The sequence below is a fragment of the Takifugu rubripes genome, chromosome 1 (assembly GCF_901000725.2).
Source record: "Takifugu rubripes chromosome 1, fTakRub1.2, whole genome shotgun sequence".
NCBI classification, from domain to species: Eukaryota; Metazoa; Chordata; class Actinopteri; order Tetraodontiformes; family Tetraodontidae; genus Takifugu; species Takifugu rubripes.
Genome location: NC_042285.1, coordinates 15,290,958 through 15,306,604, shown reverse-complemented (window position 1 = coordinate 15,306,604; position 15,647 = coordinate 15,290,958). Strand labels below are relative to the sequence as shown.

Genomic DNA, 15,647 nt, shown 5'->3' with positions numbered 1-15,647 from the left:
GTGGCAGCGCCGAATAAGTTGTCCCCCTCTCCCTCCCCCCGCAGCTCTGCATGATCCACTTGCTGCATAAATGTGATTGCAGATCTATCACCGTTACCACAAACAAACCAATAACGCAGCGCCGCGCACGCCGCCGTGTCACACTCTCACGCACGCACAGCGACCGGCTCAGCGGAACGGAGTAAACGCGCATAATGGTCATGAGCTTACCACTTGGATTCTTGTTTTTCTTAAGACTCTTGCCACAAAGACACTGCAGCATATGCGTTCCTTTGCTGAAAATGTTCCAAAGAAACCACATTGATTTGGGCGAAGAGCAATCCAGTGGCTTAAACACCCAGATATAGATGAGATCCTCGCGGTTGCATAATAACACAATTGGATCAGATCTGCAGGACAAGGCTACCAAATGCACCATAGAAAAATAGGTAGATCCAAGTCCTGTGCGCTGTCATTCACGTGGCGCAAAAAGAAAGAAAAAAAAAGATTCAGTCTTAGTCGGACTTGGTCACAGCGGTGTTTCTTCTTCTTCTTCTGCCGTGTAGAGGATCCCTCCTCAAGAAGTCGATGATGGAAAAGAGAAATTGCATGTGCCGCACCGGGAGGAGACGGGCCGCCAGTAAACAAACACAACTAACGCGAAAACTGTAGAACACGGAAAATCATTGCCTTTTAGTTCATCACTCTGTGGAGAGCAGGGTGGATCTGCACAGCATCAAAAGCCTGGGGACGATGCATCCTATGCACAGACTGCTGCAGTGACAGAGAGCCCCGGCGAAACACCACATTGCCGGTGGATCAAGTCCGGTTCGGTTCCTCGCGCAGCCAGCCCGGTTCGGGAGGTCACACACCAACCTCAGTTTTCCTCCCTCATGCGGTCCCGCAGCGCAGCGTTGTCAGGCTCGCAGTCTGCTCCCAGAAGTGAGCGTTTCTTCCCTTTGTACGTATCTTCTTCCAGCCCTCTCAGCGCCACTGGCCTCTCCAAAAGTGCGCTGCGCCTATGAAAACACATGTATTTCCTTTAGCGTCGGACCTCTGTTGGAAATAGACAGGGAGGAGGGGTATAACGGGAAGATTGGCTTTCCATTACGTAAACACGTGGTCCCAGCGCCGTCTTTTAGCGATGCTTGGGGATTCGTTTATTTATTTATTTCTAAAAGATCCGAGTTATCGGCGGCGACTCCCCAAATTCTTAGAAATAAAGTAGATTTTTCCGCACAGCGGTTTCTGCGCCGGAATATAAAATGTGTGTGTGTGTGTGTGTGTGTGTGTGTGTGTGTGTGTGTGTGTGTGTGTGTGTGTGTGTGTGTGTGTGTGTGGCCCGTAGACGTCAGAAGCACAACTTTCACATTGTCTTATAATTCCGTTTGGCTGGTTGCTCCTAACGACTGTTTTCACAGTGACCTTCCTCTGAGGAATTAAAGGTTTTCCATCACAGACTGAGCTGAGGTGGAGCTCTGTCCCCGTGACAATGCTCACCCTTGGGGCAGAAAGAACTGAGTCTAGAATTTGCAGGAGGGGAACTGAACTATGGAATTGTGTTGCCAAGAAACAAAATGAATAAAACCACCTATGTTTTCGAATGCACAGGAGCAGTTGCTTCTTTCCTTAACGTGCACAAGTGGCAGACGTCGACGCGTCTGCTGGTGTTTGGAAGTGGACCCATTAGTTGCTCGATATGGTGTCGATCACGCTCACAGGTGGTGGTTAGCTCCAGAAGGCTGACAAAACAAACAAGGAACATTGTGACGCAACTCAGGTTTGCTCAAAAAAACACAAAACTCTGAGGTGAATTCAACTGTTCCAGATTTAAACTGTGACATACCCTAATGGCACTAACTCCCCGGTGGACTTTGATGCCAGACAAGGCTGTGGGGTAGTAAAACCGCTTCTCCCGACGCTGCAGAGGCTTCCCATTTCATTGCCTCTATTGATCCGTCCACAGTCTAATGTAAAGTATCATTGCACCCTGGGGGAGATTATGTCTGACAATTTTGTCAGGGATCATTAGAACAGTTCTTTCTGAATGCCCAGGCTGTGCCTCGCAGGAGGTGGCTCCCTCGTGAGCACTTAAGGTCTTGGTTTTTTTTTTCCCGAATGTAGATAAAACTTGTTATTTAAAATACACAGTGATGTAAAGATGGACTTTTTTTTGGGAATCTGTGCCCAATGCCTGCCCCTCCATTCAAGCTTATGCTCATATGCTGGCCTATCACCTCAGAGAATGGCAACTTGAGCTGGTTAATATGGTTTTACTGCATTTAAGCGCACATATAGAGTAGGTAGCCCCAAATTGGTACTGTTTGAGGTGAAAGAAGCTGGGAGTCCTGATGGGCTGGTGTGCTAACAAACTCTCCCGGATGTTGTCAGTGGCTCTGAAACTGTCTCGAATGTTCGGTGCCCAGCAGGACGTTCTCAAAGTTCAAAGAGGTTTGTCAACAAGGCTTTGATCCCCAACAGCAGTTGCCGCTGAATCAACATGATACTCACCACTGGCCAAATACCTGGGATAATTACAGGCCAGCAGGCACCAGTATGTGACTAAAGAAAGACATTACCAAATCACTTGTAACCGGAGAAAACGGTTGCAACATGCACCTCCATCGCGCACCAAGAACTACAAAGATAAAAGCACCGATCGGCTTGTGTGCCCGGGGGGGACCAGATCTCCTCCCTGCATCTAAAACACTTCACCTTGTAGCAGGCAGATGTAACCCACCTCAATTTACTTGGACAAAGACGGCTGCGACGGTTTACTCCCGTTATGGACGAGCTGGGAACTGAAGAATCGGTGGACCAAAATGGGCAGTTTCCACAGGCCTCTGTGGCATCAGCCTGTGATCTCCAGCCATCCCACCCATCTTTAGGGCACCGTAGCAAAGCACTTTGGACCTCCAATTTTCTGCCTGGTGAACTAATCGTTTAACTTTCGACAAAATCAGAAGGTGGCTGCAATTTCCTATTAGCTGCCTCAAACAGAGAGAGAGAGAAAGAGAGAGAGAGAGCTAAGCTATTGTAATCTGTTGTGCCCCTCTGTGTGTGCTCCCATTTTCCTAGTTATCACTTCATCGTTTATAAATAACACTTGTCAGTGGTTTCATTTGCACGCTGCATAAGAAATAAAGAGGATGGTTCTTTTGGAAAGATGATAGAACACATTAAAACTCAGCTCCTGGTTAGCGTCAGGTCCTCCTCACCGGGAGTTGGCTTAAACACGAGGTCACACAAAATGTTCAGACGTGGCTCCGAAACCTCTCAGCACCCACACGGTGACCAACAGAACATTCAAACAAAACAGGTGGTTGAGAAGTCCCACACACGCAACAAGCAGCTCCTCCATACGAAGCGCCGCGGCCGCCATTATTCATTACCGCAGAGGTCGGGGCAATGATGCCGGCCAAGTGAGGACTCACGCAAAGGCCACTCCACTGCCATCGAGCCCACACTGACTGCAGAGAGCCGGCAGTTTCCATTCTCCTTCTCCCCACTCGGAGGTAGCGCGCGGTCACATGATCTGCAGTCTTGCGTTCCTGACATCACGCACTCTTCATCTGTCTCCCACATGAAATTTAGAGTAGGCCTGAAATGAAAAACGGGCATCCTCCAGCGTTGAAATCGAGTTACGTAAAAGCAGGTGCAGGCCTCGAAGGATCATAAGGCTGATGGGGAAAGGGCCTTTGAAAGCTTTGGAGAAAAGATTTCAATGTTGTCCACGGTAAGGGGAATCAAGCTAATGTAATATCAGACCCACTGGTTCGCATCAAATGTCATGCAAACCTTGACTTCCCAGCATTTCCTACCTGGAAAAAACCTCAATTCCATTTTCTTACAATATAACAAGCTTCTGTTGCTCCCATTGGTAATCCTCAAAGTCTTGAATTGGATCAAAGACGTCCTCGATTTGATGATATCCAGTTACCTAATTAAATATGACACCGAATCATTAAATTTTACAAAATATATTGCTGTCAGTTTTTTTTCCTTGATTTTTTTTGGCACTAACTAAGGATCTTTGTACCAACAGTCTATATTTGGAGATATTAAAAGATACATGAAGCTTGTTCTCAGTTTGACTTTAGGGCAGAAGTGCCTCCACTGTTAAGTGACTCAGCGTACACAGAAGAGGCCTGTAGATGAAATGGAGCAGTGAACAAGTGAGTTGATATTAATAATAAATGTTACACTGATCACTCATGCCAAATATTGTTTGAGTGTACGTTACCTTTCCTTCATCTTTAACCCACAACGGTACTATTTAATAATCCTAAACCAGGTGGCAGGTAAACTGGTTTCACCGGGAGTTCCTTAATTATCTTGATATTTCATGTTTTGGGGGGAGTTTTTTTTATAAAGTTTTATTTGTCAAGTGTCTTTCCAACCGTCCTTGCAAGACTTTTAATAGCAGAGGACATGTTGCACAACTTGTCATAGTACAGTTAGACAGTGGAGCTCGTCAAAGCTGACTTTACCCAGATGTGCACCCATGTGCCGCCCCATCATTGACGGGTTCCCACACAGTCGATCCGTGGATCGATAATTCAGATTCCAAAAGCTGTTTTCTGCCGCTGATCTAGGAGTGAAGCGGTGACACTCTCCTGCACTCCTGCACAGCCTGCTCAGCCAGTAGAGGCCACTTTGGGCTCAGAGTTCAGCCCAAACAGGAATATTTGGGCCGTAAAAGTGCTAATGCTACCAGTTTTGCAGTATTTCAACTCCTGACAATTTGACATTTGTGGTAGCAAATTCATTTCAGTTGTTTTGAAATAATGTATGTAAAAGTACAAGGCCTGTTTCTTTTGAACACTGTACATACAGTCTAAATTCTAAACTCCAGTCTCAGGTGTGGATTCAGAACCAAAAGCAAAGGGCGTTGGGATGGATGGTCAGTGGCATCCCTGAAGCATCCCTTAAACCATATAACATATGTACATTGACATGACATTACTGCATGTACACACAGATTGTATTTTAAGATTAGAACCTCTCAATAAAGTGCAATAGATAAAGAAGATGTTGAATATCACAGAACATATGAACATCAAATGTTGATGCCTTGCACTTGTGAGGGTGTCCTGTCACCAGTTGACGGCCTGCCGTTGCCTTTTGACAGAGTTAAACGGATGAAGGGAGATCTCACCTGCTGAGATAATCAGGAGAGTAAAAGCCATGAAAAGGAAACATTAGTACGTCAAAACAAGAACAGATTATATTTAAAATGAGCATCATTCTCTCTTTGCATCGGCTGCCTGCACTCACTTAATCCTGCACAGAACAGCACACTGTATATTCCACCACACACTGACTAATTTGTTATCCTCATAAGTCATTCCACGGTTGTGTAACAGCGGTGTGGAACCTTGCAGACTTGTAAAGATTGCATCTTTCATTATTCATGCTCTTTCATAGTGCAGATCTATTTGGCGTAAGCGCTTGTATGGTCTGAGCATGAAATGGGTTAAACTTCCTGCATACCAGAGGAAGTGCAGCACACATGCACCAAATTGTCATCAAAAGAGTCACTTTTAGCAGGATAGAGCCTATTTCCGAGTGAAAGCATCCGTTCCTCTGTAGCTCAGCACCATTAATGGAGCAGCTGAGCTGAGAGCGGAGTGCTTTAGAGTTGTTACTTATTCTACCATGCATTAGCTGGAAATTGTGTTGACTTTTAAACTAGTTTCTGTAAATACAGTGAGAAGGGTTTCAGACTTTGTTAGACTTAACTACTGCACACCAGGGTAACTCAGTGCACGTTATGTTTATGCACACTTCTTCGCTACAAAAAATGTTTCCTGACATTTATCACATAAACAGCATTTCACCATAATTAGCTGTTCATGTCACTGTTTATTTTTACCTCCCTACTGACTTTCTTCACTTTTACATATATATACATATAATTTATGTGACGTGATGCATTTATTTCTATCACCGATGTCATTAAAGGGTACCAAACAACACCCATTACGCCTACAGGTAAAATACCCATAGTCTTAGTTTCACTGCGTGCTTGTTGGCATGTGTGCAGTAACAGTCAATTTCCCTCTCACAGATCTGAGGGGCTATGAGTGAGCAGGGACAAGGTTGCCACACAGGAAGATGCTTCGTCCTTCGGGGTGAAAACCATTTTATGTGTTACTGGTTTATTGTATTCTCATCAAAGCAAACCATTACAAATGGGAATGTAATGGTTTCTGTAATATGCACGACAGATGGTGAAACATCTTAGCAATATCAGGCATAGTAACGACAACCACACACAGGTTCACACACACACACGCACACACACACACACACTCATTTCCAGTGCAAAGTAAGATCCACCCATGAAACGTTTCTGCAGCATCAACAGCAAAAAAGAAAGGTAATAAAAATAATGCTCATAAATGCTTTATGATTCCTCCTATTTTCCTCATAATTTATAAAATGATTCATATATGTAAACGATTACATTTACGCAACTTTCACTCATTTTGCTAATTTATTCATTACTATGACCCTTATAACAACTGTACATTTATTAGCATTTATGTTCCATTATTTTGTGACAACAAAATAACTTAAGAAAAAAGTTGGGAGGGATTGTGATACACTTCTAAACTCCATATAATGTATATATTTACCGCTTGCCATTTGACCATTCCACTCACATTAAATAAATAAAAGATCTGTACACAGAGCAGTTTCGAACACATTCATATTTGCTGTTATTTTCGTTGAACTGCAATAAATGTATGCACTAATTCATATCACAATTAAATTTGCATAGTTGCATTTCTGTGACATCACGCCACGTGAGCTCTTACATGAATTTGGGGTGTCAGTGTTTTTCTATCTGCTGGGTGGTGTAAAATAAAGAGGGCTGCAAAATCAAAACGTTGTAGCCAAGCACAGGCAGCAGGGGGCAGTGTTGTAACGCTCTTGTTCATTCATGACGTTATCAAAGCTCAGTGGGATTCATTCATAATTTTACTAACACAACACCAACTGTGCCTGTATGTCTGTCAAAGTGTAGAATTGGGTTAAAGGAAAACACAATTAGAAACCATTTATCCCACCTTCGTATGGCAACTTTAAAAAGATAAATAAATAAATAAATAGATAAAGACCCTCTGAGCTCCGAGAAATCAATCTTGACGGTTCAGAGAAGGAACGCGTAGATATTTAGTAATAGATGAAGAGTGCTCTCATATAAAACCCGAGGAAGCTGATGCTTGGAAATAAGTAACAGCCGCTAGTTACATTCTAGTCATAAATTAGCCAATTACATTTTAATTAATGTCTTACTTTCATGATGTTACCTTGCCTTTAAATGACAGTTCACGCAAATGCGTGTAGATTCTCAATCATCCGTTTTGATATCAAGTAAATTTTGGAAAAACCCTAAAGAAATTTAATGAACCAAATTTTGGTATTATGTGGAGAAACTTTTCTTTTAAACATAAGACCTCTGTTTCTTTCACTATGTTTAACGGTGCATAGGCCTAATCACATAAATAAATGTATGCAAATTGACCATGAATACAGCCTTTTGCTTGTTTGATAGCCGCCTGACCAATTAACTTGCAAATACAAAGTATTAATTTAAAAATCTATGGTGTGGTTTCGTAAAAGACTATTGCAAACCTGGAACTATCTAAGCACTCTGAGTTTCCACACGGCGACATTTTGCAGAACACTCAGCGCAGCCAGAAGCCGCGGGTTTGATTTTTACAACGCTAGCAGGCTAACCACCACTGTTTACTGCCCGTTTTGATACGAATTTTACTTTAAGAATGACACACCTTTTATAGTTTGCATTCTCACTAGGTAAAATGAATCTTGACAGACTACGTAAGCGAGTGCGGCAGTACATCGATCAGGTAAGAATTGTTTATCTTTTCAGTATGTGTCGCTAGCTAACCATATCTTGAGAGCGATAAAGGGTAAAAATCTTCATACTTGTCTTATTTCCCCCAATCACAACTGAAATAAACGTTTGAATTATGTGTGCCTTCTTTACAGCAACAGTATCAAAGTGCACTGTTTTGGGCTGACAAGACAGCGTCTCTTTCTCACGGTGAGTCCTATTGTGTTCTGGGGTTCCAGCCTAAATAACGTTGCATTACAGATTTCTCTCCTACACCCAAAGGTTAGTTAGCAGTACACGTGTTTAGGGAGAAAATGTACTCTTTTTTTAGTGTAATTAGCTATTTATCATTGTGGCATCGTACTTTTTCTCTCCATTGGGGATGGCGGGTTGTGGACACGCTTGCAGTGCTGCAAACTTCCTGTTAATGTTTCGATATGATCGTAAATGATGACATTTTCTTTTCATTTTGTAAACAGAGGAACCGCAGGATATCTACTGGCTTGCTCAGTGCCTTTATTTAACATCTCAATACCACAGAGCCTCTCATGCCCTCCGTTCAAGAAGACTTGACAAGGTAATAACCTATATTTGAAGCTATATTAGTGTTCTCTTTCATATGTGTGTCCCTGACACTAACCATAAGTGTGGGATCTGTTAGCTTTTTTGTGCTCATTTTATTCTTTAATCTCTCAAATAGTCGTATGGAGCTTGTCAGTATCTCGCTGCTAGATGCCACGTAAGTCACTCAAATCCATATTGAATGTTAAAACCCTCTTCCATTAATGTACTATTGTTTAAATTTGCATTACTCTCTTTTGTGTAGTATGCTGCAAAAGAATTTCAGCAGGCTTTGGATATCCTGGATGCACAGGAACCAGTTAGTAAAAAGCTGTTAGATAGAACAGGAAAAGATGACAACGTTGCCCCAGACGTGACCAAGGATTGGGACATGTCACCTGCATCTGTAAGTTTTTGTGGCCTTTTAATATTGTCCAATAATATTTATGAATTGTAAGTGTGAGAGAACTGCTATAGAAACAGATTACCCTGCAAAAGAAAATGGGATTCTGATGTTATTGTGGATATGTAATCATTTATTTTTATTCATTTATAGTCATTTATTTTTCTCAATTGCTTCACTGTTTTTCAGGTGAGCAGCTCCATCTGCCTCCTGCGAGGTAAGATCTATGATGCCATGGGCAACCGACCACTGGCCACGTCCAGCTACAAAGAGGCCTTGAAACTTGATGTGTACTGCTTCGAAGCCTTTGACCTTTTGACATCCCACCACATGTTGACAGCACAAGAAGGTAAAGAGATTGTGTCCACTACTTTCTATTAATGCGGCGTTTCTTATTTGTTATCACTTTAAAAGCCATGATAGCTAAAACCTGTTTCTTTTTAACAGAAAAAGAATTCCTTGACTCACTTCCTTTGAGTCAACAATGTACAGGGGAAGAGGAGGAGCTGTTACACTTCCTGTTTGAAAATAAATTAAAGAAGGTTGGAGTGGCTTGAATTTAGTTTGTGTTTTGCTGCTAAATCAATTGATCCATTCTTCACATTTGTCATATTTTCCTGTTGAATTTACATTTTCCTTACTCGTTATATTGAAACATTTAATTTGACACATGCTCTTTCTTTTTCCCATGCAGTACAACAAGCCCAGTGACTTGGTGGTACCGGAGATGGTCAATGGTCTTCAGGACAACTTGGATGTTGTGGTGTCTCTTGCTGAGAGACATTATTATAACTGTGATTTTAAGATGTGCTACAAGCTCACATCAATGTAGGTGTTTAGATTTACATGTTTGTGTGGAAGTAGTTGAATTACATCAGAGAATTGCTGCTGTTTCATAAGGTTCTGCTATAAAGATATGAGGACTGTTTTGTGATAAAAGGCCTTTAGTAGGTATTATTGATTAGATATTGTTTGTTTGTAGTGCTGAGTCTGTTGGAATTGTAGTTTACACCAAAGCTTCAGATTTTTTAACATTTAAACTCCTTGCATTTACTTGATTGTATAGAAAAACTCTAAGAAACAATAATTGTGGTCAGTAAATGTGTTTTTTATGCAACTCATATGAATTTATGACTATCTAAAACAGCTTCTTGTGGATTTTAGGGTGATGGTTAAAGACCCCTTACATGCCACCTGTTTACCAGTTCACATAGGAACACTGGTGGAGCTTGGAAAAGCAAATGGTAAAACATAAATTAATTCATGTATACTTAATAATTCTTTTAATTCCATCATATTTTTGGTTCAGTGTTTACTTTTTTTAAGATTTCTGTATTTTTTCTCTCTGCAGAGTTATTTTATCTTTCTCACAAACTAGTAGACTTGTATCCAAACAACCCTGTAAGTATTGATCATGTGTCTCTGCAGACCTTGTTTACATAATTTGAAATATTGGATAAATAGAAGGAAAACATTTATTGCCAGGTCTCTTGGTTTGCTGTTGGCTGCTACTATCTCATGGTCGGCCATAAAAATGAACATGCTCGACGATACTTGAGGTACACCATGTGGTCAGACATTCACAGCAAATTGCACAATGTGAGTGTTTCCCTTCCAGGTGTAGTTGCTTATTTGTGGATTGTATATCTCCTGTAGTAAAGCCACCACACTCGAGAGGACATATGGTCCTGCGTGGATTGCTTACGGCCATTCATTTGCAGTGGAGAGTGAACACGATCAAGCTATGGCTGCCTACTTCACTGCTGCCCAGCTGATGAAAGGGTCAGTATGTTTCTCCAAGTATTACTTTTAATTGCAATCCTTTCTTTCTCTTGTTTTACATCTCGATCTCGTCACCTAGATGTCATCTGCCCATGCTTTACATTGGCTTGGAATATGGCCTCACTAACAATTCCAAGCTGGCTGAACGTTTCTTCAGCCAAGCTCTCAGTATTGCTCCAGAGGATCCATTTGTCATCCACGAGGTGGGGGTGGTTGCTTTTCAAAATGGAGAGTGAGTCACGCACACATGCACACACGTTAAATACCAACGAAGCCAGACAGTTTGATAGAAGTACTAATGTTAATAGTAACATAATTTCACTTTGGACTCAATCCGACTGGTCTTGAGCTCTTTGACCCATTCAAATAGAGTGAGTGTTTATAGAAACCTGTGAAATTCTGATAAATTCCCTGGGAAAAGCTGAGGTTGTCTGTCGTGGTGCTAATACTCCCTGTTTCCATTCTGACAATAAATTGTAGAGTCCTCTTCCAAATACAACCTGCCACATAAAATCATCAGTATTTCCAAGATTTTTGTTTATCCATCAGTCTTCTTAAATGTGGAGATGTAGGCTATATTTGATTGCAAATCAAGATGACAAGAATCTTTAGAAAAAGTCAACTCTTTTCTCGTAACTATATTTTAGCTGGAAGGCAGCAGAGAGGTATTTTCTTGAGGCAATGGAGAAAATCAAAGCCATTGGGAATGAGGTAATCACTAATGTGTTTCTTATGTATACGGCATGTTTAGAACATATTTCTTAGCAAAATGTAACTTTTTTCTCTCTTTCTGTCAAAATGAAGGTCACTGTGGACAAGTGGGAACCTTTGCTAAACAACTTGGGCCATGTGTGTCGAAAATTGAAGTAAGTGTGGTTCAAATGCTCTTTGGTTCTCTGTGCCCAAAGTGTGAGTTTGCTATATTTGTGTTTATTTTAATCCTTTTTTTGGTTGTGTATGGTATCAGTAGAAGCGAGGTGTATTGCTGTCGAGGGGGAACATAAGTTTTGGATCACTATCAGTTTAAAGCATGATAAGTCCACTATATTGTACGAACGTGATATCATAATGTATGAACACAATAATTTCATCCAGATGCCGTGGAAGTTTGCTTTTAGTTTGCATTGACAACTAGATGTCAATGTCACGATTGGAACACACAAATGTAGCCTGATTTTGACCCAAAGGACAGGTCACAAACAAACATTTGCTCTCAAGTCTGTTTAGAAGCTGTCAGATTGTACAACAAGAGTCTTGGCAACAGCACGCCATGATCAGTCAGGGTGTGATCAGTGTCGTACATGTAGTATGGCCACTCACTGGAAGTATTCACCACACAACTTTGTGACACCATATCTGATATGGTGACCGTCGACAACGGTAAAATAATCGTGTTGACTTGTCCACGCTAAGGAAGAATGTTGGTGTTCCCGTGGGACATCTCACCGTACATATCCAGCTTGATCACATTTAAGGTGGTGGAAAGTATGACTCCTAAACTGAATGCCCCTCACAGGTTGTTGGTGCAGCTGTATATCACTTGTATTCTATTTATAATTTTATGCAATATTCTATTAATGATGCTGCTTTGATTCTAAATTTATTGTTCTACATTTGTGCCAGTTGATCAGTTGTAGCTGTTTTTTTCAGGACGGGTTTATTTTGTTGAGATTATGTAAGAGGTGCGTTTAAGTAAAATTTAGTTCAATTAAATTAGGTAAATTTGACGCATAGTGCATCCTGTTTATTTTGGAGAAGGGCCAATTATTTGCATTTATTTGTAAACGGCCATGATTTGAAATCACTGTCACTTTTAATCTTTACACATGATGAGCTCTGATCCTGGTAGTTCTGTGTTTCTGTAGAAAATACGAGCAGGCTCTGGAGTATCACCGTCAGGCGCTGGTGTTAATCCCTCAGCATGCCTCCACCTACTCAGCCATCGGATATGTGCACAGCCTAATGGGTGACTTTGAGAGTGCTATTGACTACTTTCATACGGTATTCTGCCCTTTTTCTTTATTTATCCAATAAATACTGTTCATGAATCCACATCAACGTTTTACCTGTGTAAAACAACCAGAATTGTGAAAGCTCCTGCATGTTTGAATTTTCTTTTCTTAAAGAACTCATTGATGTCTAATTTTCTTTTTTGTACAGGCTCTTGGGCTCAAAAGGGACGACACTTTTTCCGTTACAATGCTGGGCCATTGTATTGAGATGTACATTGGTGACACTGACGCTTATATAGGTAGGATACATTTAGCATATCCTGTAGTCTATCAGGGTTTTTGGATTGATTAAATTATTTTATTAGGATGACCTTTTCGTAGAGGAGAGAACAAAGTGTGTAGATTTTATCGTTTCCACTTTGACAATTTATCCATCAAATTGGTCTGGATGGTTGTGCATGTCTGTTGTATTCTTATTGCTGTCACTTGTCTCCGTGTAGGCACAGACATCAATGACAAGTTACGTGGCAGCTTAAACACTCCAGCATTGATGAAAATGCTCAACACATCAGAAGCAGGAGACCTGGCCACACCTCGAATGGAGGACACAAGCGTCATGTCCCTGGAAACGCCACTGTCTGATCAGGACAAGATGATGCTGGAGACCCCCCTGCGAACCTCTTTGACCCTGGAGTGTGACATGTATGAGAGTGATGTGATGTTAGACACTTTGTCAGACACCAGCACGTGATCTCATCCTGCTACGAGGCAGAACTGTCATAGCAAAAGGTTTTCTGAAATAAACATTAACAAGCCCACGGACATCGTTGCCGCCACCGCGCGTCTGGTACCTGATCTCGTCCAAAGGCTGCCCTGTGTACGCAGTCTTGTGCATTATACAGGTGGAGCTCAAAAAAAATTAAAAATGCATTTTTGTCAGTCAGAAAGTGAAATCCATGAATTACATAGATCCATAGAGTGAAATCTTTCAAGCCTTTATTTCTCAATTTTTTACGAGTGACATACTGATGAGGAGACCTTAGAAAATTAGAATGTTGTGTAAACTATTCTAATATAATATTGGGAGGTCATGATGTCACACCCTAATTAACTCCTAGACGTGGTGTTACTGCTGTCGAGCCACTCCAGAACCAGAGGCATCAGAAGAGTCTTAGCTGGGCTGTGGAGAAAAAAGAACTGCACTGTTCATATGAAAGGAAACTTTGTGTTTCATTTTGAAATCAAGGTCCCAGACTTCTGGGGGAAGAGTGGAGGGGCACTGAATCCACGCTGCTTGTGTGAAGGCTCCACAGTCGGTGCTGGTGTTGGTCCACGGTGTTCTCTCAAGTCCACAGTTACCTACCAGGAAAGGCTAGAACACTTCATGCTTTCTCTTGCTGATAAGCTTTATGGAGATGCTGATTTCATATTCCAGCACTGCCAAAGAGACCAAAAGCTGGTTTAATGACCGTAGCGTTACTGTTTGATTGGCCAGCAACACTCGTCTGATCTGAACCCCATAGAGAATCCATTAGCATTGCAATGAACATCCCTTTCACAAGCCTCACGTTTCTGTTTCTGGGAAACTGAATTTTGGGTTTTCATTATATGTGAGCCATAATCTATTAAATTCTGTGTTTTACTTTATGTAACTGTTGAAGAAAAGTCTTTGACCTGATGACAGAACATGAATTGACATGACTGAATCTATTTGGCTTTGAAAGCTTTTGCTGGACTCGCTTCAATCTTCCAGTGTTTCACCTCTTATCCAAGAAGCTATTTCAGGTCTGGTGGAAATCTCTGCGTTTTATGCACTGTGCTGGTTTACTGAACGCCGTCGTTAGTGGTTGTTAGTGGTCATTTCAATTATTAAAGGCGTGTGGGTGTGAACAGATATGAAGCTTTCTGGGATCCCGGGACAACTTTGTAAGTGGCCACCAGCTGGTTTCATAAGCGTCCTCCTGCGTTCAGCGATGGTTTTCCCAGTTGACTAAAGATGCTCCTTTGTTACACAGACGACTTTGACCTGTCTGACTGAAAACACTCATCAGTGATGACTGGAGGGGCTTCACTTCCTGAAATGATTGACAAAAAATATTGAAATTTTAATGGTATTCTTTTTTAGATGCACATGAATGTGGCTCTTTCTGAGAGTGGCAACACATAAATCTTCATTTTTGACGATATGCGCTAAAGTAAACCTCAATAATTATCTAAACCCCTCCCCCTGAAGCCCTTTCCCCCCAGAATGCACCTCTAGGAAGTTGAATTGACGTGCAAGGGTTAAAGGTTAAGTACCAGTACTGGGTTTAATCTGAAGATTGGGCTGTGGCCCCTCTATGGCTTGATTAGACAGGGCAAACACGACAGGTCTGACAGACTGTTGTCCTGGTTACTGATCAATGTAGGACATGAGATACACAATTTATGTGTTTATCCTACAGGGGAACAGTTTTTAAAAAATCCAAATTAAACATTTTATGACTTTTATTCACAAAGCATGACCTGGTTAAAGGTAAAGTGCGTTTGTGTGATGCATTTCTGTCAAAGGATAAATGAAAGTATTTGAGTTAAGTTGTTTATTATTTATGGTTGTGGAGAAGGTTTATAGTTTGAAAGCTGGGGTTCATTTTAGTATCATTTCGTCGTTTGGGTTTGCAGAATATGAGCTGGAGCTCACACAGTCGTGTCAAATGTATTTGCCGGTCTAGAGGAGGAGGAAACACGTCCAGGACGAGCCTAAATCAATTTCTGCGTCTGACTCCGGAAAGATGCGATCAGAAATCATTCAGGGAATAGGAACAGCTGATGACTGAGATGGGCTGTGCTCCGTCCAAGTCCGCAGTCGTTTACAGTGAAGACAAGATGTGTCGTGACTGGGACACCTGCTCTACTTTTGTTCCAAACCTCCCGAGCTTTGTGTCCCCACCGGACAAACCTCAGCGGAGTGATGAGTCCAGCAGCGGGGGACAAACTTTCAGCAACGGTGAGCTTTTCTTACAAATACCCAAGTTAAGTTGTTCCCTTTAATTAATGCATTCAATTGAGCCGTTTTAACATTGTTACCGTCGAACCTTTCCACTCCAGTTCAGGGGCCGGCGGT

General features: G+C 41.6%; 1 protein-coding gene across 1 annotated transcript; it reads left to right on the top strand.

The window, feature by feature from the left end:
- Nucleotides 1-7,656: 7,656 nt before the first annotated feature.
- On the top strand, nucleotides 7,657-14,187 carry cdc16 (cell division cycle 16 homolog (S. cerevisiae)). The gene is made up of 18 exons (XM_003961618.3): nucleotides 7,657-7,859; nucleotides 8,002-8,056; nucleotides 8,326-8,423; nucleotides 8,547-8,585; nucleotides 8,673-8,813; nucleotides 9,000-9,159; nucleotides 9,258-9,352; nucleotides 9,505-9,638; nucleotides 9,975-10,054; nucleotides 10,162-10,211; nucleotides 10,296-10,369; nucleotides 10,467-10,592; nucleotides 10,672-10,824; nucleotides 11,240-11,303; nucleotides 11,397-11,458; nucleotides 12,458-12,593; nucleotides 12,753-12,843; nucleotides 13,045-14,187. Exons 1-18 carry the CDS (start codon nucleotides 7,812-7,814, stop codon nucleotides 13,293-13,295), a joined length of 1,857 nt encoding a protein of 618 aa, XP_003961667.1. The 5' UTR covers nucleotides 7,657-7,811; the 3' UTR covers nucleotides 13,296-14,187.
- The last annotated feature ends 1,460 nt before the right edge of the window (nucleotides 14,188-15,647 follow it).

Coding starts and splice junctions, on each gene's coding strand:
- cdc16 (XM_003961618.3), top strand. CDS start 7,812: ATGAATCTTGACAGACTACGTAAGCGAGTGCGGCAGTACATCGATCAG. Junction 9,353..9,504: donor TTGAAAATAAATTAAAGAAG/GTTGGAGTGGCT, acceptor TTTCCCATGCAG/TACAACAAGCCCAGTGACTT. Junction 10,593..10,671: donor GCTGCCCAGCTGATGAAAGG/GTCAGTATGTTT, acceptor CTCGTCACCTAG/ATGTCATCTGCCCATGCTTT.